Genomic DNA, 24,264 nt, shown 5'->3' with positions numbered 1-24,264 from the left:
AACCGAATAAAAATGTTATTTAAAATATTTCGTGTTTCACCAAAAAAAACAAAACAAAACAAAACAAAAAACTGGTTAACCATACCCTTCTTTCTCTGAATCAGGGTTCAACCTTTAAAAACAAGAACTTCATTATCCAAAAGAAATCAAAGTCCATTTTTGATCAAAGTCCCCCGATTTGTTAGCAATGGCAGTCAACAGCAGCAAACTGCGCCCCCTGTCTTCACCCTGGGAGGCCTGGGCTGGCTGCTGCACAGACTTCAGCACAGAGCTCGTTACCACCCTAAGAGAGACTGTTCGTCCACTCCAACACCAGACTCAGGAACTCACTGGTCCCACAGCCCTAGTTTCCTGGCTCTCAGGATGAAATCCCTGCAGTAAACTCATCATTCTGCTTTGTTTTTTCTTTTTTTTTTTTTTTTTTTGGCCATGTCACATGGCATGTGGGATCTCAGTCCCCTGATCAGGGATCAAACCTGCACTCCCTGCAATGGAAGTGCAGAGTCTTAACCACTGGACTTCCAGAGAAGTCCTCTGCTTTGTTTTAAAAAAAAAAAAAAAAAATCCACCATTCTCCCATGGAGGGGAAATGGATACCTAAAATGAAGATTGCTGTTCACAGCCTCATTTGCAGCCAGGTATGGCCATCTGGCTAAGCAGTGACCAATGGGAGAAGTGAAAATGCCCTGCTGCAGTTTCCAGGACCTCCCCTTAAGAGAGATCTGATGTGCCGAGTTTGACCTTTCATTTTTTCTCCATTTCCCCTGCCATCACCTGCTTGGAACACAGACACACAGTGGACTGTGAAGACAGTGGCCACCCCCCAGGGATAGCAGAGCTGGGAGCTGTGAAGAGCCAGACTCCCAAAACTAGTACGTGAGAGACAAACATCTATCTTGCTTGAAGCCATGATGTTTTGGGATCTTCTGCAATTTGCAGCAACATGAATCCTAACAAAATGTGCAAAGAGGACACAGGAAAATCTTTTCTTTCTTTTAAAAATTTTTTTAAAGTATAAACAAGACCGGAAAGAAGATGGCAGTCATTACCTTCTTGATGAGAGGTATGACAATGTCGGCAAACTCCTGGAACCTATCTTCTTTGGTGGCCTGTAAGACATCCCCTGCACAACTGATTGCTACAATCTTGTACTTGGGGTTCTCTTTGCCACACTCCTTCAGAACAGCCTGGAGGATTTCATTTGTGCTGGGCTGACCGGGCACAGGCTTCTCCAGCTCTGCACTGTAAGACCCACACGAAAGCATCAAACGATTAATAAAGGCTGCGGCTTTCCGGCTCAGTTTAAGAAACGGCCTCTGATTCACTGAAGAACACTCACCTGCACGCTGTCACCACACAGGCAACGGCTTTCAGAAGTTCTTCCTGAAGGGTTGGAAGAGGAAAAGATAGGCACCCACGTGTCATTTACATTCTCTGCACGTGACTACAACTACCTCGGAATATCTAAAAAGTATGGCACCAAAAATGAACCAGTCACCACATCTTTAACACACTTTGCCATTTAACGAGCACATCCAGAGTTTTGCTCCAGACCATGGAAGCAGGATAACTGTCCTCATCTCCACTGCATGAAGCCTGGAGAACCGACTTGCCCAAGGGCATAGAGGCAGAAGCATCAACAATGGAATCAGAACTGGCTCTGCCTCTGAGGCCCCCACTTCATCTACAGCTCTGCACGGGACACCAAGGCATCTACCGTGTCAAGCAGACTATATATGATGCTACAGTCTCATGCTCCCCACTACACAGTCATTGTGCGTAACCTACCATCAACCGTCTATAAAAAATGACCAATTCACAGGCCCCAGAGACGTGCATCCTGAACTCGGGGGTTTAGACACACTGGCCTGGCCACTCAATTTCACATATGCCCAATCCTGATGGTCTGCTCATGAAGTCAACAGGGACAAAAAGATGATCACTTGGTTTAAGACTTGTCTTGGAAAGTTGAACAGGATAAATAAAAATCAACCCCCAGCATTACTGTGCACTATTCAAGGACACATGGGTTATACGCTGATGAAATATCACATTTAATCAAAGTTTACCCAAGGCTTCCCACTGCCTAGGAAATCTATCTGGTTCACAAAAACAATCCATCTTTTGACCCACAAAACAACATTTTAATTTTTATAGAAAATGAAAAGTGAAGGATGAAGTCATAACCCTTTAAGGATAACTTAAGATTAACTGGGCATGAGTGGCTCCTTTACCTTTCCTGCCCATGTCCTTCCAGTTAGGCCTTGGAGCAATGCGGTCAGTATCATTCCCAGATACGGAGGTGCCAGGGAGCTGGTCTGCTTTGCAAGTGACGCCATGGCAGCTGCACCCTGCGCTTTCATTTTCCAGGACTGAGACTGCAAAGCCTTCTGGGCAATGGTGATCAACTCCTGAAGGTACAGCCGAATGCCACCAAAGGAACCTAGATTATGAAAAGCAAAATTAAAGCAGCTTTTAAGTGACCAAAACAACCCCCAAAGCTAATGGATTTTTGTCCCCCTAGGTCTAGAATAAAAGTCAGTGACCATCATTGACTCTCAACAGTGACACTGCATCACATTGCTCTCTGAAAGGGAGAGAGACGGAGCAGGGGTGTGGGCAGTCTTCACAGCAGCAGGACTTTACGAACTTGGACACACACACAGCGGGGCGTCACCCGTGAATGTGTGTCCAGGTGAAAAGCAGAGTGGAGAAGCACTATCCCAAAATATTTCTCAGAGCAACAGAAAAATCACTGTTCACTCTCAACTGAAATAAGCCAAGTCCTGCTGCGTTAGGGCGGTTTCTGTTCTCACGCACGGGCAGCAATGAGAGAGGAAAGAAAAGCGCTCTGAGCGCCAGCCTGAGAACTCAGCAGTTTGGACAGGCTGAGAACCCAACGGGACACACGCTGTTAAGGTCCCGGGAAAAGTAACTACGGAAGTTTGTGAATAAAAAGTGAGCTAGGAATTCCAACAGTGGGATTCCAACAAACTTATGGTTACTGGAGGGATACGGCAGGAGGATTAATTGGGAGATTGGGACTGACATATATATACTGCTATATATAAACAAATGACTAATGAGAACCCACTGTATCGCTCAGAGAACTCTATTCAACACCCTGTAATGACCTATATGGGGAAAGAATATAAAATAGAGGGGGTACATGTATAACTGATTCACTTCACTGTACAGCAGAAATTAACACAATATTTTATTTCAACTATACTCCAGTAAAAGTTTTTTTTAAAAAGAGAAAAATAAATTTCAACGGTGGTTCTTAAGAACAGGTTTAACTCACAGGCACTGTTCACTCACCAGGGACATTCTCCTGCCACACTTCAGTCCATACGTTACATTCTTCTTTTTCTGCTTTCTCCTCATCAGCAATTTCATGCATGCCTAGGAATGCCAAAGGCAGAACTTCTTTGGCATGGTTCTTCAGTACATCGGGGCTGTATCGTCCAATAGCATGAATAGTCAGAGCACAAGAGGTCTTGTAGATGGGTTCTAAAGAGAAGCAGAAAAGCCCACAATCTTCATGACATGTACTGTCTGTAAGAGTAGCTGGCCGCTGCAGGACTTGCACCACAACGAAACAAATCACTAAAATCAATCAGCAATGTTCCTTGCAAAGCACATAAAATCAGAAAGGTTGAGACCTGATTTGTCCTGCTTCATTAGGCTGTTTACATCTACATTAACAGTAACTGAAACAGGAAAAGGAAGGTACCTTCTTTTTCCATATACCAGCCATTGAGCTTCTGCAGGAGTTTCTCAGTGCTGCTATCCCGTGAGGTCTGGAAGAGAAGCGATCCCAGTCATTTCTCTGTAATTATGCCACTATGCTTACTAAACTAAGTAAGAAATTCAACTCACCCGAACTAAATGGCCCATGGCAAATGCACAGGACTTCTGAATTACACTGTTCCGATCAGTCAGGCCAGTAAGCAAAGCACTCATGAGTTTACCTAGTGCAAACAAAGGAGGAGAATCTTGACACCTGTTGACCGAACGCTCTGCTCTGTTCCCAGGACCCAAACTGAAACCTGTAGTTAGGATCTGATTTATTCCATGGTAGCCTAGAGCCCTTGCACATTACGTTTGTACTATCCATTTGCTTCTCTTTGCTTGGTGTAAAATTAAACTACATCAGGACTTCCCTGGCAGTCCAGTGGTTAAGAATCTGTGCTTCCAATGCAGGGGGCACCAGGGGGAACCAAGATCCTGCATATGGCACAGTGTGTCCAAGAAATACATAAGTAAAAAAATAATAATCTGTGTCTAGAATACCAGGGGGAAAGCTGCAAAAATGAAAGCAACGTACTTATATAAAAGTACTTACATAAAATTACAAATCCTACAGAAGAGAAGATACTTTCACCTCCTTATACCAGCAAGAAATAAAATCTGTAAACCAGTGAAAACCTGCTAAACTTGGTCATCTTGTACCTCTTGCAAAAAGAGATAAAGGTAGGGGCAGGGGAGCTTGAGGGAAGAATACACAGTATCTCAAGCATGGTTCAATGACTTATTTTTCCTTTTAAAACCTTGTCACACAAGACATGGCCATACCAAAACATCACCCCACATGGTTTGGACAAACTCACCTGAGTAAGGTGTTAGGTCCTGGGGACACTGAGTAGTTAATGATACAATGACACTGGCACAGCCTCCCTACAGGGTTACAAAGGCAAAGGTCTAAATTTGATGGTCACAGTGTTCTATCAAACTTTGTTTTAGGAGTCAAAGATTTAAAGAAATACGCAAAGCCTAATAGCCCCTCCAAGAGACCATCTAGAAAAACTCTTATTTTAAATTACTAACATGAAGATTTTCTTCAAGACGTCCAGCAGGAACCTTTGCTGCACAAATGTACACTGCGCTCATACATTGCAAGTGAGAAGGAGACTCATACAATCTTTTGGGAGGGCAGCCTGCCATCCTGTCCATTCTTGTTTTAGAATTTCCAGTTCTAGGAATTTAACCAAAGGAAGTAGCTTCAGATGTGTCCAAGGACATTCATCACAGTGCTTTGTGGAGAATCAAAAGAACTGAAAACCAATCAGATGTTCCCTGATGGGTTAAAATAAGTGATGTTCCAGCCACACAAGAGTATAAGTAGCATGTGGCCATTAAAGAGGGCAGTGTGTAAGACACGCACAGAGAGACCAGAAGGCAACCCACTCCAGTATTCTTGCCTGGAGAAGTCCCACGGACGGAGGAGACAGTATTTACTGAGTAAGTCACACGCTTTATATCCTGAATGAGCTACATGTTTTAAGTTACTAATGCAGTCACAGAAACAAAATAGTTAATGTAAAATAGTATTAGGTTTTAAGAAAAAAAATGTATTTCACACATGACGTCTATTCTATGTTTGTGGCCCAAACTAATGAAGATGCAAATTTCTCTGGTAAAAAATACACTTGCTTACCTTGGTTCCAAGACCTACACCACTTCTGATCAGTTCACATAATCTAGGAACTAGCTCACCCAGCACTGACACATCAAGATATTGCAGGCACTTTGGGAAGAGAATAAATATAAAGTTAACTTAAGGAAATAATTAAGTAAGTCAGTACCACATCTTCAATTAAAAACTGCCACGGGAAAAAAAAAAAAAAATGCCCGGGACTTCCCTGGTGGTCCAGTGGTGAGGACTTTGAGCATCCACTGCAGAGGGAGCAGGTTTGATCCCCGGTTGGGGAACCAGCCACACTCCTCCCCCCCAGAAAACTGCCCATGTCAACTACGCACCCAACTGGTTTTGACATGAAATTGAAAAACTACTGGTTTGATTTTTGCTCTAATTTCAATTGTAAAACCACCATTATACTACACACAAGAAAGTCATTTATCAGTAGTTCAACATTAGAAACAAAAAATAATAAAAAGCACTAATTTATAAATGAGAAAATAAAAAATGAGCACCCAAGAAGAAAGGATCTCTCTGGGTCTACTTCCTTTTTATCAATCCAAATTAAAACTGACCTTCTTCAGGAGGCCTGCCCTACCAAGCCATCTTATTAAAGTTGACTTCTTAGGCTGAATTTGTGATACTGTTTTTTGAAAGTGTAACCACTATATTCTATTACTGATGAATATATCTATAAGAAGTTTGCTAACTATTTCTATTTCTTTAAGCTTTCTTCCCCCATCTTCCAACTAAAATATAACATCTTTAGACCAAATTTTGGTAATAATTCCCCAGTTAGCACTAGAAAAATTTCTTCTTCTCTTGTCTAATCTTGTGATCTGCCTAGCACAATTTCCAGTAGCTCATGAGTTCTCGTTAACCACTCCAGGGCAGCCACAGGAGAGTCGGCTTTTGTGACCTTAGAGACTCTTAATCTGCGACTCCACAAACACTGGAACTTTGAAACTTGTGCCAAGCAGCTCTTTTCTGCAAACCCCCTTCCTTTAACCGAACAACCTATCGACGGTGCGCAGTTCTCCCTCCCCACCTTTTCTGCTGTCTACTCTCTGAACTACTCCAGCTTACACCTTCCTAGGTCCCCAAGACCGTGCTCAGGTGGAGACAAACACCTGAGCCTTTCTTTAGACAGGCAGGCCAGAAGATATACAGATACGGATTTACAGGGAAATCTTTTAATATATTGTTTCCCTGCATAACACAAATCTGGACTGATGGAGTCTAGTATTGGGGAAAGTAAGTGTTCCTTTAGCAATACAGGAGAAGAAAAAAGAACTCTTAAGAAAAAGTGAGAGTCACAACAGATGCTTGAGTCGTCCTTTAAATCTCTAATTCATTTAATGCACTGTAACCTGAATACTTTGAACATTACACTCTGAAGTAAGCCAACAAATAAGGTTCTCATTACAGGACGCACTGACCATGTTGATTGTTTCCATCATGGGAGAGGATTTGGCAGCACTGAGTCGGGCGCTATCCATCGCAGCCTGAGAACACAAATGCAAGGACATTCGATCAATTAAGAAGAACCTCCGCAGACTCCCATTGGGTGAGACTGCCAAATTAAGAAATATTTTTAAAAAGAATATATAGATACAGCAAATTAAAACACAAGTCTAAATAATTTCCTCGGTCCTGCATTCAACCATAGATATGTAGAGGCAGCATCTCACCACAGGTTAGAAATGCAGATGACAGTTCAATATTAATGACAGCTAGAAAACACCCCAGTATGGCTCTGAGCAAGTTATCCAGCCTTCCGGAGCCTCGGGTTCTCCATCCAATAAATACACAGATTAAATAATTTTCCATCTAAGACATGATTTTTAATTTTCATACATGTTTCCCTTTAACTATGCAATGGACCCTCACATGGTATTTTAGTCCAAGAACTAGAGAGCAGGAGAGGCTGACACTATCCAGACATAATAAACAAGAAAAATTAGGCATAGAGAAGTGACTTGCCTACGGCTGCGAAGTTTGAGCTATAATTTACGTTTCTTCATTCTCAACACCTATTAGGTGGGAACACAGGAAAGGGAAAGATTACTGCTGAAAGAGGGAAGAATGACTGAAGAAGAAAGAGCAGTATCAGAGGCAAAGGGAATGAGAAGAGAACAGTGTAGGTGAATTAAAAAGCAAACACTGAACTGAGAGAAAGCTTCTACAATCACATGACAGTAGCGTGACAGTTCTAATAAAGACAGATGCAAAAATATAAACAAGTGAAGAATAAACATAGAAAAGAAACAGTACAACTCACAAAATAAATACAGATGGCTAACACAATATGAAAAGACAATGGACAACACTAATAACAGGAAACTGTAAATTAGAATGAGATTCTTATCAGACTGATATTCAGTGCTGGCACAGATGTGGAGGAAAACAGAACATTCATTAACTTTTGATATAAAATCTCTCACACAAAAGTTCAAAATAACCTCACTGCAGAATACTACACATGCACTAAAAAGAACGAACCAGATGGACATGCACACGTGGTATTTTGTTAAAAACACAAATCAAGTTGCAGAACAACATCCGTAGTTTGATTCTATTTCAAAATTAATGTGTTTGTTGATTTTGTAGCCTATGACTACAAAAGAACTTGAAAGAAGACACAGGAAACTGCTGATAGCATGTACTCCTCAGGAATGACACTGCGCTGCCAGAGAAGAGGGGACTCGTAGGGGAATACTTTCTACACTTCTCTGTTGTTTTAATTTTTCACAACAAATATATTTCATCTGTAATTTAAAGGAAAAAATAGAGCCCACAACTCTGATTAAGAGACTAGGGAACTACAGTATACTTAAAAAGCAAACTACTTTTGAACCATGCCGAAGTCTAGCTAGAAATCCTCTTGACTCGTAGGACAAGAATGGTTCATAGAAAAAAGACTCTGAGGGTGTAGACTTAACCCCTACAAAATAAAGAAACATATACCAAAAACTCTGTTAAACAAATGCACTGATACGTTTTTTTGGCTAGAAGTATCATTTTTCACTCACTTCACAGTGTATGAGTCCTCTCCCTGCCCACCCCACTACTAAAAAAAAACACCGCATGTGGTTATAGGAGTCAAGCTGTTTCGAGAGCGCTGAAAGTATCATTTGAGTCGTGGAGTTTGACCAAGGACCCTGGAGGACCTATTCAGTACCTTAACAAGGCTCGCAAAGAATTGTCAATACGCTTTTGCTGTCAACTCACCTTTTCTTGGTCTGTAGCCCGGAGGCTCAAATAATTGAGAACTTGGGGCTCCAATACACTCAGGGACTCCAGCAGGGCTGGGATGAGTTTTGGCGCATGTGGCTTCAACATGGCTCCTGCACTTTTGCTGATCTTCACCAGGGTGTTGATACTATAGACACGCAAAACACAACTCTTGAGTCCTTTTAACAAAAGGAAGCAGCCCTACAAGTCTAGTCATGAGGATATTCTGCAGTTTCCTGCATTAAGGAGCACACTCCCTTGGGTTCAGAGCCTGGTCTTAGCTCTGTGTTATTCTTCTGGGTTTTGCTTCTACTTTTGATTAAAGAAAATTTCACACATGTATGAAAGCAGAGAGGATCATAAATGAAATTCTATTATGTTCTCCACCCAGTTCAACAATTAGCAACCTTTGGCCAATTCTGTCTCACTTATACATCCACCACACATACAGATCATACATAATCTTTTTACCCCTGCCATCACAGTATTTTGAAGCATGATCCCTGACTTAACTTCAGTATGTGTCACCAAGAGAGCAGGACTCATCATCATCAAAATACCATTTCGCACTTAAAAAATATTAAGAATTCTTTTCATATCATCTAATATCCAAATATCCCTGATTGTTTCACAAACCAGCCTAAGAGCTGGTTTGATGGAATTCAACCCGCAGTCCATCCACACATTGCAATTTACTGCATTTCTTAAATCTTTTTTCACAGTGCCCTCCTCCCTCTTTTCTTCTTATAATTTATTTGTCCTCACTTATCATATTCCAGTGGTATCACTTAACATGTTCCTCTGTAGCTTATACAGATCTGCAGGCTAAATCAAGTTTAGTTCAAATCTTTTTTTAATAAGAATCTTTTATAGACGGTCTGTCATGTCCTATCCCATCACATCAGGATACTATCTTTTTCTGTGCCCTTAAGAGTGATCAGAGAGTTCAAGGTTGGTCAGCACAAACCAACCATCCACTGTACCTCTCCCCATCAGCCTTTCACCAGTGGACTTGGAGCCACTTACGATCATTACCTGGGTCATCTTACTGAGGACAGCAAAATGGTGGTATCCTAATTTTATCACGCCTCTGCATTTGTTAGCTGAATCCTTCTAAAAAGGACTTTCCCAAATCAACTACTTGATTACCACAAAATGGTGTTGATACTACTAATTTGATCTAATATAAAAAGTGAAATAAAAATGGAATTCATGAAGTTTCTAGATAGTATTCTAGTTTAAAAAAAAAAAATGAAACTAGAATCTCCCACTACTGACTTTAACTTAGAAGAGCCATACAGATCTAAATATGGGTTTCTTGGATATTTCACAGGTAGTAAACAGCTTATTTTAAATGTAATAATTGGTGAAATGTTACTAAGTAGTATAATCAACAAGCAAGCTTCCTAAGACCTTGCTTAACAGAGGCATAACAAGATGTGCCTGCTGGGGGCAGAGGGAATGACAAGAAAAGAAGACACTTCACTCATGGCTGAGGCAGAGCGGCAGAACGCTGGACAGAAGCAAGGTTCCCAAGAGAATGTCTCTGCAGCTATGTTCTGACTCGCCACTTTTCACACAGGCTCTTGGGTCACCCCAATGGATTCTCCTCAACTCCCTTCTCCACATGTTCCAGAATCTTAACCTTTGAAGAAATCCAATTTCTACTGGATGGCTAAGAACTAAATGAATCCAGCAATTCATCTCATGGGCTGATTCAAACCTGAGGGCTCGAACTTCTGTCACTGGACTCATCATCCCTTTGTCCAGAAGGCAGGGCAGGAGGACAGCAATGGTTCTCTGGCCAGCTGCTCCTTTGGCGGGGTCACACATTTTCACACAGACCTCACAGACAAAAGAGCACAGAAATTAGTGGACCTGACCCCTCATCCTATGAAGCGTTCATCTGACAAAACGCTTCCTACTTCCTACAGCCACAGAAAAGAGTAAGCGATGCTACACTGTCTACCATTCCACAGAGAGAAAAAGGAAGACCTTGTGATCTGGGGTTGAGTCCTCGGGCTGCCAATACCGAAACAGAAAATCTGGTAACACATTCTACTTTCTAAGCTTTGGTCTTCTAATTCGTCAAACAGGCAACAGCTGAAGATGAAATGAGTAACCATTTAAGAAAGCACTCTAAACAGGCTTAAGGTATTGTTACCATGATGATCACCAATAACTTTGGAGGGCAGCGTAGCACAGAGGTCAAGAACACAAATATGGAAAAAGAAACACCTGGGTTTAAAACCCAGTTTTACTACGTACTAATAATGTGACTTACAGCAAGGCGTATACAGCTAGAACACATTAGAAGGCCCTGATACACCACAAAACAAAATGCAAATGGGAAACTAGTTTCAAAAATGCTGCCAATCTCATAATTATGAAAGGCAAGTTAACACATAAACAGAGCAATAATGAAGAGAATAGATGTTGCTTGATCAAAATGTAATGTGTGCTTCAGAGTCAAGAGAAAATCTTATCTTACATAAAGGCCCAGAAGAGCCGACCATTTAAAGAGCCCAGAGATAAACTTTGTTAAAAATACTCATATTCTATCTAATATAATAGCACCCAGTTTCTCATTCACTGGGTTTCCCTTGTGTCTCAGATGGTAAAGAATCCGCCTGCAATGCGGGAGACCTGGGTTCGATCCCTGGGTTGGAAAGATCCCCTGGAGAAGGGAAAGGCTACCCCACTCCAGTATTCTGGCCTGGAGAATTCCATGGACTACAGTCCATGGGTTCGCAAAGAGTCAGGACATGACTGAGTGACTTTCACTTTCTTTCACTTCGCCATTCATTGTTAAGAACAGTAGGTTGTAATATGAAGTCAATTACAATGCAACTAAATGTCACTTTATATGACAGAAAATTGTTATTATTTTCATTGTCACATAGAATCCTGCCCCACTTCACCCCCAGTAAAAGATTAAGAGTTTTCACCTTGCTCAGCGTTTTCAGAGCTAGTTCTGCTGCTTTTCGTACAGATTCCTAAAAAAAAAAAAAGAGAAGTCTGATATCATACAAGTCAGAGTTTCCATCTCATCTACCCCCAAACATGCATTTAAAATGCCTCCAAATCTACACAAACTGATGAAAAACCCCACTTTCATTAACAAGTAAAAACAGTCTTTCACTAGGCTCTGTGCCCATCAAGGAGCATATTACCATGACGGACTATTATTTTTTAAATTAGATACAGCCTATCTTAACCATACAAAAATATGGATATTAAGTATAACAGCTTAGGAACTAAATTGATTATAAAAGCAACTGTGTGAAGATGTATGTGAAGATTCTCAAAGACCTAAAAAATCTCTGATGAATAAAGAAAAAAAAAGCATCTAATTTTAATTCTAAGATTGAAAAATCTAAAATTGAGATTGCCAAGGCAAAATTCAGAGAAAAACTGGACATTATTTGGGAATGACTGATCCAACTTATGAAACTGATCAAAGTAGAGTTATACTGGATTATTTCTAAACTATTATTTGTCCTTCATCAATAGCATCACAAGATCTCTACTGAAAGAAAATCAAGCATTAGCTACTCTTTATTTTAAAAAAAGGGGGGGGGGGTAATTAAATTTAGACCTAAAGATACTTAACCTTACCACTTCACAGACAGATCAAGACTGAAACTCTGGAGGAAAATGTGGAAAATTCTGGTCTTCTAAAAAGTTGTCTGGATACTGAATTTTGAAATATGTAACATACATATCTTAACAACTCCAATTTATGCTAGCCTACAAATAAATGCAGGTTTATTTATACAGTACCTTTATATCATCTTGTACTCTAAAGAGGGTTTCCCAAATTTCTGGAAGTTTATCAATGATGTCATCTAGGGGTCTTCCTCTTAATAAATCATTCAGAGCTAAGCAGCTGAAAATAAACAATTTGGTTTCGGATATATGATCAAAAAAGCTCAGTCTTTTACTATAAAATATTCATACCAGATAAGAATACGGTTCCTGCCTGTGCCTGTAGTCTTAACCCCTTTACTCCAAGATAGGTATGAGTACTCTCTCCTTGATGCCTGAGATACACCGCAGGCATACGGCATTTACAGCCATCAAATGTCTGTGTCCCACAACTATAATATAATCTCTTTCAGATGACACATCATCATTTTTTACTTAGCGATCTACTTCCAGGGCCTAGCACACTACGAAGCACATAGCAGACGCTGAGTAGACCTAAATTATTTATATATAAATAAATGCTACCCTACAAAGTTATGAGACTATATAAATGCATCCTGATGTCTAAGTTAACAAGTGAGCTGCTATTTTAATCAGGCTGGCCAAAAAGTTTGTTCAGGTTTTTTAGTGCGGTGGCATGGGAAAATCTGAACAAACTTTGGCCAACCCAATAAATCATACTTAGAAAAACTAAGACAACTTAGGAAAAACACTGGCTATAGCTTAAATGCTATTGATGGTCTAACCCAACCAGAAATATGCTTTTTAGTGGTTTTAACTCATTCTTTTTGCACAAGGTATAAAATTTGGAAATTTCAAGGGGAAAAAAAATGCAGTTTTGACTAGTTATATTTCCAAAAATGATACCTGGATTCTCGAACTCGCCACATATTGCTGGTTAGATTCTTAACCAAATCTTGAAGAATTTCCTTCAAATACTTATCCACCTAATGAGAGTAAAAGGATAAAATTAAAAATGCAAAATCCATCAATAATCAAATGATGCATCTCTACCGCACTGTGTTTCTATATGTAACAGCCTAAGTATCTCTCTAGGCCTTTCAGCCCACAACTCTCTCCCCACTTTGGTTGCTAAAAGCTGCCCAACCGATCACCTTAAAATGCAAGCATGACCTCTTATTTTCCTCAGTGTGTGATAACAAAGTCCAATCGCCCCAGTATGCATATGAAGACCTCCTCCAACTCTGTGGCTCCCACGGCCTCACGTCCTGTCTCGCCTCCACTCACCTCCGCTTCCTGGCACACGTTACCTCGAGGTCTTCTATCACGTACTTTCCTGGCTAACTTCTATTTGTCCGAGATTCAGATCAGGCATCACCTTCACAGACAAGAACCCTCTATCCTGCCCTGGTGCCCACGGCGCCTGCTTCAGTGCCTCATACCGGACGGCACAGTGACAGTCCTGCCCTCCACACTGAGACCTCAAGGGCAGGGGCAGCATCTCACTTGTCTTTGCCTCCCTGCTACCCTGCACAGTGTCTGGCACATGAAGAAGGATCTGACTGTTCAGAATGAAGATGAATTTAACCTTTCAGTTTTGCTATACACTTCTCCATTTGATGATAACAACACCCTGATAGCAGATTCACTCTGACTGATTCAAAACTGGGAATGGCATACAAGGCTGTATATCGTCACCCTGCCTGTTTAACTTACATGCAGAGGACATCATGCAAAACGCTGGGCTGGATGAATCACAAGCTGGAATCAAGACTGCTGGGAGAAATATCAATAACCTCAGATATGCAGATGACACCACCCTAATGGCAGTAAGTGAAGAGGAACTAAAGAGCCTCTTGATGAAAGTGAAGGAGGAGAGTGAAAACTCTGGCTTGAAACTCAACATTCAGAAAACTAAGATCATGGCAACCAGTCCTCTCACTTCACGGCAAAAAAGAAGAGGGAAAAAGCAGAAGCAATGACAGATTTTATTTTCCTAAACTCCAAAGTCACTGTGGAGGGTGAATGAGCCATGAAATTAAGACACTTGCTCCTTGGAAGGAAAGCTATGACAAATCTAGACAGCATACTAAAAAGCAGAGATATCACTTTGCAAACATCAGTCAGTATAGTCAAAGCTATGGTTTTTCCAGTAGTCATGTAGAGAAGTGAGAGTTGGACCATATAGAAGGCAAACCACCCAAGAATTGATGCTTTCAAATTGTGCTGCTGGAGAAGACTCTTGAGAGTCCCTGGGACAGCAAGGAAACCAAACCAGTCAATCCTAAAGGATATCAACCCTGAATATTCATTGGAACGACTGGTGAAGCTGAAGCTGAAGCTCCAGTACTTTGGCCACCTGATGTGAAGAGCTGATTCATTGAAAAAGACCCTGATGCTGGGAAAGCAGAAAGAGAAGGAGGACAGCAGAGGATGAGATGGTTAGACAGCATCACCGACTCAATGGACACAAATTTGAGCAAACTCTGGAAGATAGTAGAGGAGTGAGGAGCCTGGCATGCTGCAGTCCGTGGGGTCGCAAACAGTCGGGCAGGACTTAGCAACTAAACAACAATAACAGAACTTCAAAACTTATGGCTTTTCCACTTTTACTCTCCTAGGTAAGAGAGGTTTTGCTATCCTCACTGATATGCAAGAAAACCAAGAGAGGAAGGGAATAACTCATCTAAAATTAAAGAAACTGATGTCTTTCTAAGCCCATGTCTCCAGACAGTCTCCACAGTGGTCTCATCCACACCTGTGGCTTTACCTTCCATGCAGAGAGATGACACTCACATCTCAAGAGCCTAGGCCTGGGCCCTGAACTCAGCCAACGAGATCTCGGCTAACTCATTTGTACCAAGTACTCTCCTACAGCAAACAGAACTCATCGAACCCTCAAAGTGAAACCCTCCAATGCCTTCCGGCATCAGACTGGAGAGAGAGGAACGGGCCGCATCATGCCTAGGGATGGAAAGACACCGTAAGGGTCATGGGGTTTATTTATCTGAACTAGGATTTGCTGTGTGACACAGGGAGCTCAAGTCGGTGCTCCGTGACAACCTAGGGAGGTGGGATGGGAAGGGAGGGAGGAGGAAGCTCCAAGAGGGAGGGCACATATGTGTACCTATGGCTGATTTATGCTGCTGACAGGAGAAACTAATACAATCTTGTTACCCTCCAACTGAAAATAAATTTTTAAAAATTTTTAAAGAAATACAAAACAGAAAAAAAAAAAGTAGAACAACTAGACAGGAGATCAACACCATGATAAACTACCTAGATCCAAAAGACATTTATAAAACATATTTTTCAATAATAGCAGAATGCAAATTCTTCTAAAGGACACATGGAACATTCTCCAGGGTCACTATATGCAAGGTCATAAAATGTTTCAAAACATTTAAAAGGACTGAAATCATACAAAATGTGTTTGATCATAATGGAATAACAATAAATCATAATACATTAATAATAACAGAAGGAAACTATATCATTTAATCCATGATATTTTCATGTTTTTCACCATGGAAATGCTCCCTGACCTACTCCTTGGGAAAACAGCAGCTAAAATAAAATATTATCCACTTGAAAAGATAAATCAATAAAAAATAAAGTGATCTAGGAAGCCACCAAAGGATTTCAACCCAAAACACAATCCAATTTGCATTTTTAAAAATCACTTTTACTGCTGGTAAGTAAATGAAGGAGGGCAAATAGAAAAGAAAGATGACAATGTATTCATCATGGAAGAATTAGGAAAAAAAAGAGAGTAGATTCAAGAAACATTTTGCAGGGAATTCTATCCATGGCAGTCCAGTGGTTAAGACTCAGTGCTTTCACTGCCACGGGCTCAAGTTCGATTTCTGGTCAGGGAGCTAAGAGCCTGAAAACCACACCGTGCAGTCAAAAAGAAAAGGAAAGAAAGAAGTACCTTGGAAGAAGAATCAACAGAATTTGCTACTAGATTCAACTGAGGGTGGGATGAGACAGACAATAGTCAAGATGATGCCCAGTTTTGCAGCTTGGGTAAATGGATGGACATACAAGAAGAGAGCGGGAAGGCTGTGATGGTTTTTGTTTTTGGCCACATGACATGTGGGATCTTGGTTCCCAGAACAGGGATCAAACCTACATCTCCTACAGTGGAAGCACAGTGTCTTAACCACTGGACCTCCAGGGAAGTCCCAGGGGAAGGCTGTTTTTCTTAAGTACTGTTCTGAACGTGTTATGTCTAACACTATCTTGAAATGACATCCAAGTGACAATGTCAAGCAGGCAGTGAGATATATCAATACAAGTCAGGAACACAAGTCGTGCCTGGGTCAGAAGAATAAGACTGGGAACCATCACAATCAAGGTGACATTTACAAGCCCTGGGACTGAGAGCTCATCTCAAAGGAGAAAGTAGAGAGAGAAAAAGGTACTCAGAGGCAAGTCCTGAGAAATCCTAATCTAACAATGCGAGAGAATATGAGAAGCAGCCAAACATGGTAACTGCCTGCTTCCTCATCTACCTCCAGTTCTCCACTGCATCAGTGCTATTGACACAGTTTTCCACTGGTGTGGATAATACTGACATTTCCTTAACCATCTACCCACTAGACATTTCATTACTTCCATTTTTGAGGTTTCAGTAAATGATGCCATGAGCAACTATGGTACCTTGAAAGGAGGAAGAAAGCAAGAAGATAAAAGAAAGTTTATTTGTTTAAACAAACAGGTATACAGAGAAAGGAAGGTAAGCCTGGGTTTACATCCCGCCTGTGATCTGGGACAAGGGTTCACGGATACTTGCCATTGACTTGTCAGTGACCAGTGCATTCCAAATACTTGTCATGGCCTGTCGAATGCCAAGGTTGGGATCAAACTGGTAACGATAAAGACGTGGAACCAGCTGAGGCAGGAAAGGAGCCAACTGTTCTCCAGCTCTGGTAGCAATCACATTAAAACCAAATGCAGCGCCCTAAAAACAGTAACAAGATGAAGCGGCTCAGACACACCTACTGCAATAAAACATTAACACATTAAATACCACAAAATTTTCCCTCCTAACCTTGTCCCTGAAGACAGCCTCATTTACGGCATGTTCAGTATCAATACTATACCAGCTCTATCAGACTGCGTTACCAATTGTCACCGTCTGCCAATGAGGCAGGTTTGATTTGAAGGGAAGAAAAAAAAATAAAACTGGCAACAGCCACTTACCTTCCTAGAGTTCCACATTGCATGATGGTTAGCTAGATTCATAAATTTATACACCAGATCCGGCTGACTAAGATCACTTGCCAGAGAACAGAGCTCCTTGTAAGTAGAGAGGCCCTGGCTTGAAAACAAGAACCAAAAAGTATGCAGTAATGCATTTCTCTACTTCCAGACTAATAAAAAGTACACTACGAATATCATTAGGACATTTTAAAATTACGTTTTCACTAAATTTCCAATACTGAGTTATCTCATTACCATAGAGGCAGAGAACCAGAGTGAGGAGCATGTAAGAAGTCGCCTAATTCAGTTCTCAGCAATAGCTGGTGAATGACCTACGCACTTAACGATGCCCGAGAGTGGAGCCCTCGTCACCTCCAAGGCAGCGATAATTCTTCAGTACACTGTGCACCAAAGTCTGTGGACCCTGACAGAGCCATCTGAAGACAACTTCTGTCTTCCCTACGTCTTTGCTAAGCTAGAGTGATGAGAACTTTTTTGAATCACCCTCCCAGTCCAGTCCCGGGCTCCTTGATGGGTCAGGACCTCGTAAATGTGGCCAGCAGTTCAGCTCTTTCTTGGCTCCTGGCCGTGTCCTGCCCCCTCACTCCCCGGGTGAGGACCCTGGGGTCCCCTTCAATCAAATTCCAGTACATAGAGTTCCATCTCAGTCTGGTTTCCAGGAAACTGAATCTAAAAACCTATGCTTTTTCTTTGAAGGTTCTTCGTCCACTAACATACAACACTTCCCATGAGGCTGTAAATCAACTGGAGAGTGTTCTCCCCACCGGACGGAAGGCATCTCCAATGATGGCTGGATTTGGTGCACTTACCCATCGGGGGTTTTGCCAAGGCTTCCTCCCTGAAACACCACCGTCTCTCCGGAAACTTCATGTTTAGCTCTAAACAAAAACAACAGCAAGAATTTACATGAGCCTCAGAATTTTCATACTGCCATTCAACTAATGTATACATTTCAGCTGTAAACTGATAAAATCAAATTCCCTATTAAGTATCTACAGGGAGCAAGATGTAAAGCCAACTCGCCCCTCCCATTAGCCTGAGAATTTTGTAAAATGAAGTCTAGGAAGAACAAAAGGATTCTCTTCTCAGATCAGACTGTGCGGGACAGGCAAGTCCTCTCTCCTGTCTTCATTTCCATTTAGCCAATCCTAATCATGGTACTTCTGTAATCCAATGCTTTACCTGTCCCCAGATCATTCATTCAGTTCTCAAAGCCTGACTTATTGGCATTGTTTACTTTCTAAACAGTATACACTGGATAATTAAACTGCTGTCCACAGCATAGCAGTTGATGACTTGCAATTTAGAAAAGGCTTAATAAACAGGAAAATCAAAAGCTGAACTTTCCCTCTTTCACTGCATATTCCTGGTATCTGCAAAACTTGCCCTTCGTGTTCAATCTGAAGTTTTCAAGTTCACTGTACCTTTTGCCAGTCATCAGTGTTTCTACAAGAGTAGAAACCAATTCCTGTTGATCTTGTTCATTGCCCAATTCATACACCAACCCAAGGCCTTTCGAGGCAACATCCTGGCTCAGTTCTACACAAAAGTCAGACAAAACAATATTCTTTTAAGAAAAATTTGTTCTCTAGCCATCAAGTGAAAAAAACTTTAAACTTGTAACATTAACCAAAAATGATATCAAAGCAAAGATATGAAAACACCATCAACTTATTTTGTTTAAAAAAAATGTATTAAATCATCTGAGTGGACAGAACACCAGCCAAGTCCCTGTAAATGAGAACTGCATTCACACAATATCCACCTCGCACATCAAGCCAACACTGAGGGGCCTTAGTGTGCAGTGCACAGTGACAGGCGGTCAGTGGAGGCACGGCGCACACGTGAGAGCTAATCAATTTCAGGAGGACCCACGGGTAATTTTTAAATGGAAAGTCAATATTATATCACATGTTTAAAACAATTTATAAAACAAAGCTACTATTTAAATATCTAACACATAGACTTGCACCCTCTCCTAAGCTTAAATCACAAAGGGGAAAAACGAATCCTAAGTAGAAGAAAGCTATTATTTAGTAGAAGCTACAAATGTTAAAGATAGTCTCGGCTCCACTTTCAAATGCAAAACTGATCTAATGAATAAATGATTCATTAATGAATAAAATTAACGGGCTTCTCAGGTGGCGCTATAGTAAAGAACCCGCCTGCCAATGCAGGAGACATAAGAGATGCAAGCGATGTGGGTTTGATCCCTGGGTCAGGAAAATACGCTGGAGGAGGGCATAGCAACCCACTCCAGTATTCTTGCCTGGAGAATACCATAAGCAGGGGAGTTTGGCAGGCTACAATACATGGACTTGCAAAGACTGGACACAACGGAGCAATTAACACACACAATGAATAAGTACATAAGAATCAAGTTGCCTGTAGCCTTCTCTTATGGTCATAAACCAGATTTTTCAAAATTTAAGACACAAGTTTAAAGAAGTTTGGAAATCAAATATTTACCAATAACTTACCATCATTTTCTGACAGAACAGAAACAAATGCACTCTGGATTTCTTTAAGATGAGACTGAAATAAGAAAAAGGACATTCATAACAATGAAACTCTACCACCTTGGGAGACTGAGAATCTTGCTCTCGGGGTACACACCACCTGGGAAGTCTCACAATCTGAGGCAGTCACAAACCCTGCTGTATTCTCATCTCTGAAGGTGGCCAAGTTACCTGAAGGCTGTACCGCTAACGGGCAGTCCATTCACACAGTCCAAACCTCCCCATCCTCACCACTTCCTCTGACTTTATACCTTCAGGTTAAGAGTCATCCTCCAGTTCATATGTATCAGGTATCAGCCTTCATTCTGTCATGCGTAGCTTATTTTGAAGTATGTGTTGCTGGTTAATGGCCCTTACCCCCACACATTTTCCTTCCGACTGCCTATCATAAATATCTCATAAACAGACTGCAATAGAGATGGATCACATGTATAGATGGCCTACCTTCACTTCATTATGGGTACTCAGCTTCCTCACAAGAGAAAGGAGCCAGATGCACGCTGCTTGCCTCACATGTGGGTTGGGACTGACGATGTGTTTATTTAAAATCACATCCAGCACCCAGGGGACCACATCATTAACTTTGGCTCCTAGGGAAAAGCAAAGAATGACAAGAAGCAAATTAAAATAACTGAATAGAACTTCCTGAAAAAAAAATTAAATTTTAATCAACATTTACTCAACAGAACAATTCTACTACATATTAATATCTAAATGAATAAAGTATTTAAATAAATTGCTGAAGGAACTGATAATCATTCACTTCAGAGCCTAGCATAAACTAAGTAACCTTTCAAAGGTACTCAGACACCTTTAGTTTCCTAGAATGAAAAATTATCACCAACATGGGGAAAGTTAGACATGTGCAGTGGTGGTGGTTGTGGAAAACCTCGGCACCTTCCTCTTCATTTTGCTCTGAGCCTAAAACTTCTCTAAGACACTGTCTTAATTTTTTTAATATCCATATGATTAATGTAATTTTACTCATTTAAATCGTGACTGTAGGGGGAAAAAATTATTTCCCCTCCTTCATATTCCCTTTGAACCTTAAATGCACATGAACTTTTTAAAATAAATGATTTTCATTTGTTTTTAAATTTTTATTGGGGTACAGTTAATTTACAATGTGGTGCTAATTTTGTCTTAATTTTCATTATCCCCATCTTCTCTGGTGTCAGCGGTTTTTCTTTCTCTGCTGTACCTTTCCCATCTCCCATCTAAAAACTAACATGTAAACCAGCCTCTATTATTAACCTCCCTTTCCTCCTCCAGCTCCTACACCACCGTTCTCCTTCCTCTGCTCCTCCAGAGTTCCCCAACCTCAGCACGACTGAGGCCGGCAGGATTAGCCTCGGCAGGACACCCTGCTACGGAGAGCCATCCTGTGCCCTGGAGGTTGTTCACAGCATACGAGAGGGGTGAGGTCACTGTATCTCTAACGTGTAGTCAGAAAGTGCACGTTCCTTCACCCACACGGTCACTACAAGCCAGACACTTAGGTCACTACAGACGTCCCTGCAGCATGACTGGCACTGTGTGATAAAGAATCAGGGGTGGGCTTCCCTGGTGGTAAACAATCTGCCTGCCAATGAAGGAGACACAGGCTCGACCCCTGGTCTGAGAAGACTCCCCTCCTTGAGGAACACAAAGCCCAGGCGCCTTCTGTGCTCTAGAGCTCACGCCCCGACTCCTGAGCCCAAGTACCCTGGAGCCCGTGCTCCACAACTAGAGAAGCCGCCGCGCCCAGAAGCCCCACACTGCGACTGCAGAAGAGCCCACACGCAGCAACGAAGACCCGGCGCAGCCAAGAAGAAATAAACAAAATTACTGACGCAGGGGGCGGGGTGCGGGAGGGGAGTAAGGCTCCAGAGGGCGGGATGCATGTCTAATTACGGCTGATTCCCGTTGCTATATGGCAGAAACCAACACAACATCATAAAGCAGTTTTCATCCAATTAAAAAATGATTTAAAAAAAAAGGAAAATTACAAAGAACAAAAAAGAATCGGGGCACACAAAACTTGGGAGATTGCTAGACTTTGACCTCTGACACTGGCTAAACACCCCAAGGAATCCTCAGGGACAGAACACAGGTCTGAAGGGGATCGACAGCTGACTCCTCGGCCTCCTTGCCAGAGGACTAAAGGAACGGTTCCTGCCCATTTTGAGCTCCGTCTCCTTTAACCAGCTATCTTTCCTGATGAGCCAAACTCAGAAGACATATATAATTGTTGGAAAAAGACTCAAAATGGAATGTACATAGTTTTTCTTTGGCTTCAGAGGTGGTAGCAAGAACAGAAGAGGGTACACGGTGGGAATAAACCGATTAGTTGACTGTAAGGTACCGGCGGGGGGCGTATACTCCTCCTCGGTTACGAGCCAGGCATCCCGGGCGGCCACGGAACTAGTTCCTATCGCAGCACTGGTGATGGCCTCACCGATGGTGAACTGAAGTTCTATCTGCTTGGCCTGCAATGAAGGGGACAAGAGCCAGGGTCAGAGGGAACATTTTCCAAAAGCATGCATTTCCATACAAAGGCTCGTACTGGTCTTGGTTCTTGGCGTGCTGTTTCCACTCTTTTGCCGGGAATGCTCTAACAGGATGGTTGGAAAGTAGGCAGGGTGAGGGGACAGAGCGCCCAAGAATGACTTCAAGATCTTTCCCCAAGTCCGCGCTGCACTTTTCACCTAAGCAGAGAACCACTAAGCAGTGATTTTTAATCTTTGGAAGACTGGAATCATTCACTTGGGGAGAAGGGCACGGACTGTGAAGCCACACACATCTCAATGGAAATTCTGTCTCTCACCGGTTAAGTTTAATATCATTAAACTCTGAGCCTCGACGTCATTTTTAACATGAGCATAAATAATACCATCACCCACCTCGTTCAGGTCATAGGGATTAAACAAGGTTAACGTACAAACGGTGACTAGGAGACACCTGATTGGTAATAACTGCACAATAACATTGGCCTCTATCACTGACAGACATCTCCTCTCTGTATACCTAAGTTACATGACATCTGCAAGCTCCTCTCAAACGGTTGTAGGGCTTCCCTGGTAGCTCAGTCAGTAAAGAATCTGCCCGCAGTGCAGGGGACCTGGGTTAGACCCCTGGATCCAGAAGATCCCCTGGAGAAGGAAATGGCAAACCACTCCAGTATTCTTGCCTGGAAAATCCCACGGACAGAGTAACCTAGCAAGATATAATCCATGGGCTCGCAAGAGTCAGACACAACTTAGTGACTAAATCACCACTGCAAATGGTTTAGGAAAAAACCCAAAGAACCAAAAAGCAAATGTGGTAAAATATAATTTAGTGAATTTGGATGAAGGATATAGAGGAGTCCTTTAAATTATTCATGTAGCTTCACTTTAAATTTGAAATTATTTCAAAAATCAAAACTATGTATATTTTATACATATATCCAAATTTTTAAAATCAGATTTGGAAATTGACACATCTCACAATTGTGAATCACAACTGATATGGAATTGGGCCAGTCTTTGGCATTTCTCTCTCATGTTTGCTAGGAACTGGGAGAGACTTAAGGATAGGAGAATAAGAAGAGAATGAAGAACAGAGAGCATGAGGGCTATGAGAATACCGTCCTTTGGAAGAATTCTACAAAGGGAGACAGATGATAGTTTAGCTAATCCAAGCTCAATCTCTGATGGCGCAGATGGTAAAGAATCCCCCTGCAATGCAGGAGACCCGGGTTCGATCCCTGGGTCAGGAAGATCCCCTTGAGAAGGGAATGGCATCCCACTTCAGTATTTTTGCCTGCCATGGACAGAGGAGCCTCGTGGGCTACAGTCCTCGGGGCCGCGAAGAGTCGGAAACGGCTGAGAGACTAACACACACACACACCCTATCACACACAGACACAGACACAGACACACACACACACACACACAGACACAGACAGACACACCCTATCACACACAGACACACACGCACACACACATGCACACACATGCAGACACAGACACACAGACACACCCTATCACACACAGACACACACACACACACACACACACACACGTCCTATCAGCCAAGGGCTTTAGGCTTGCTGAGGCATCAAGTGCTAACACTTCACACCTCCTTCTCTGAGGAAAAATGATTCAAGGGCTCTGGTCCTTACAGCTTTCCTGGTCAAAAGCTGCTGTTGGCAACTCGAAACTGAGAAAA

General features: G+C 41.8%; 1 protein-coding gene across 3 annotated transcripts in view; it reads right to left on the bottom strand.

Annotated features, from left to right (window-relative positions):
* The window catches only part of ECPAS (Ecm29 proteasome adaptor and scaffold), a 106,198-nt gene that overhangs the window by 9,646 nt on the left and 72,288 nt on the right, over nucleotides 1-24,264 (bottom strand). For all 3 annotated transcript variants that reach the window (XM_070459297.1, XM_070459295.1, XM_070459296.1), the window contains 21 exons: nucleotides 22,418-22,541; nucleotides 20,518-20,663; nucleotides 20,035-20,089; nucleotides 18,979-19,093; nucleotides 18,364-18,432; nucleotides 17,534-17,651; nucleotides 17,124-17,291; nucleotides 13,232-13,311; nucleotides 12,440-12,545; nucleotides 11,605-11,652; nucleotides 10,380-10,501; nucleotides 8,654-8,804; nucleotides 6,862-6,927; nucleotides 5,441-5,530; nucleotides 4,614-4,680; nucleotides 3,883-3,974; nucleotides 3,737-3,803; nucleotides 3,322-3,513; nucleotides 2,235-2,443; nucleotides 1,340-1,383; nucleotides 1,050-1,242 (listed from right to left, as the gene is read on the bottom strand). In XM_070459297.1, coding sequence (XP_070315398.1) covers nucleotides 1,050-1,242; nucleotides 1,340-1,383; nucleotides 2,235-2,443; nucleotides 3,322-3,513; nucleotides 3,737-3,803; nucleotides 3,883-3,974; nucleotides 4,614-4,680; nucleotides 5,441-5,530; nucleotides 6,862-6,927; nucleotides 8,654-8,804; nucleotides 10,380-10,501; nucleotides 11,605-11,652; nucleotides 12,440-12,545; nucleotides 13,232-13,311; nucleotides 17,124-17,291; nucleotides 17,534-17,651; nucleotides 18,364-18,432; nucleotides 18,979-19,093; nucleotides 20,035-20,089; nucleotides 20,518-20,663; nucleotides 22,418-22,541 — 2,322 coding nt within the window. The remainder of the gene's footprint in view (nucleotides 1-1,049; nucleotides 1,243-1,339; nucleotides 1,384-2,234; nucleotides 2,444-3,321; nucleotides 3,514-3,736; nucleotides 3,804-3,882; nucleotides 3,975-4,613; nucleotides 4,681-5,440; nucleotides 5,531-6,861; nucleotides 6,928-8,653; nucleotides 8,805-10,379; nucleotides 10,502-11,604; nucleotides 11,653-12,439; nucleotides 12,546-13,231; nucleotides 13,312-17,123; nucleotides 17,292-17,533; nucleotides 17,652-18,363; nucleotides 18,433-18,978; nucleotides 19,094-20,034; nucleotides 20,090-20,517; nucleotides 20,664-22,417; nucleotides 22,542-24,264) is intronic.

This window comes from Odocoileus virginianus, chromosome 31 (assembly GCF_023699985.2).
Source record: "Odocoileus virginianus isolate 20LAN1187 ecotype Illinois chromosome 31, Ovbor_1.2, whole genome shotgun sequence".
Lineage (NCBI taxonomy): Eukaryota > Metazoa > Chordata > Mammalia > Artiodactyla > Cervidae > Odocoileus > Odocoileus virginianus.
Note: the sequence above shows the minus strand (reverse complement) of the source record. Positions and strands in the feature narration are given on the sequence as shown.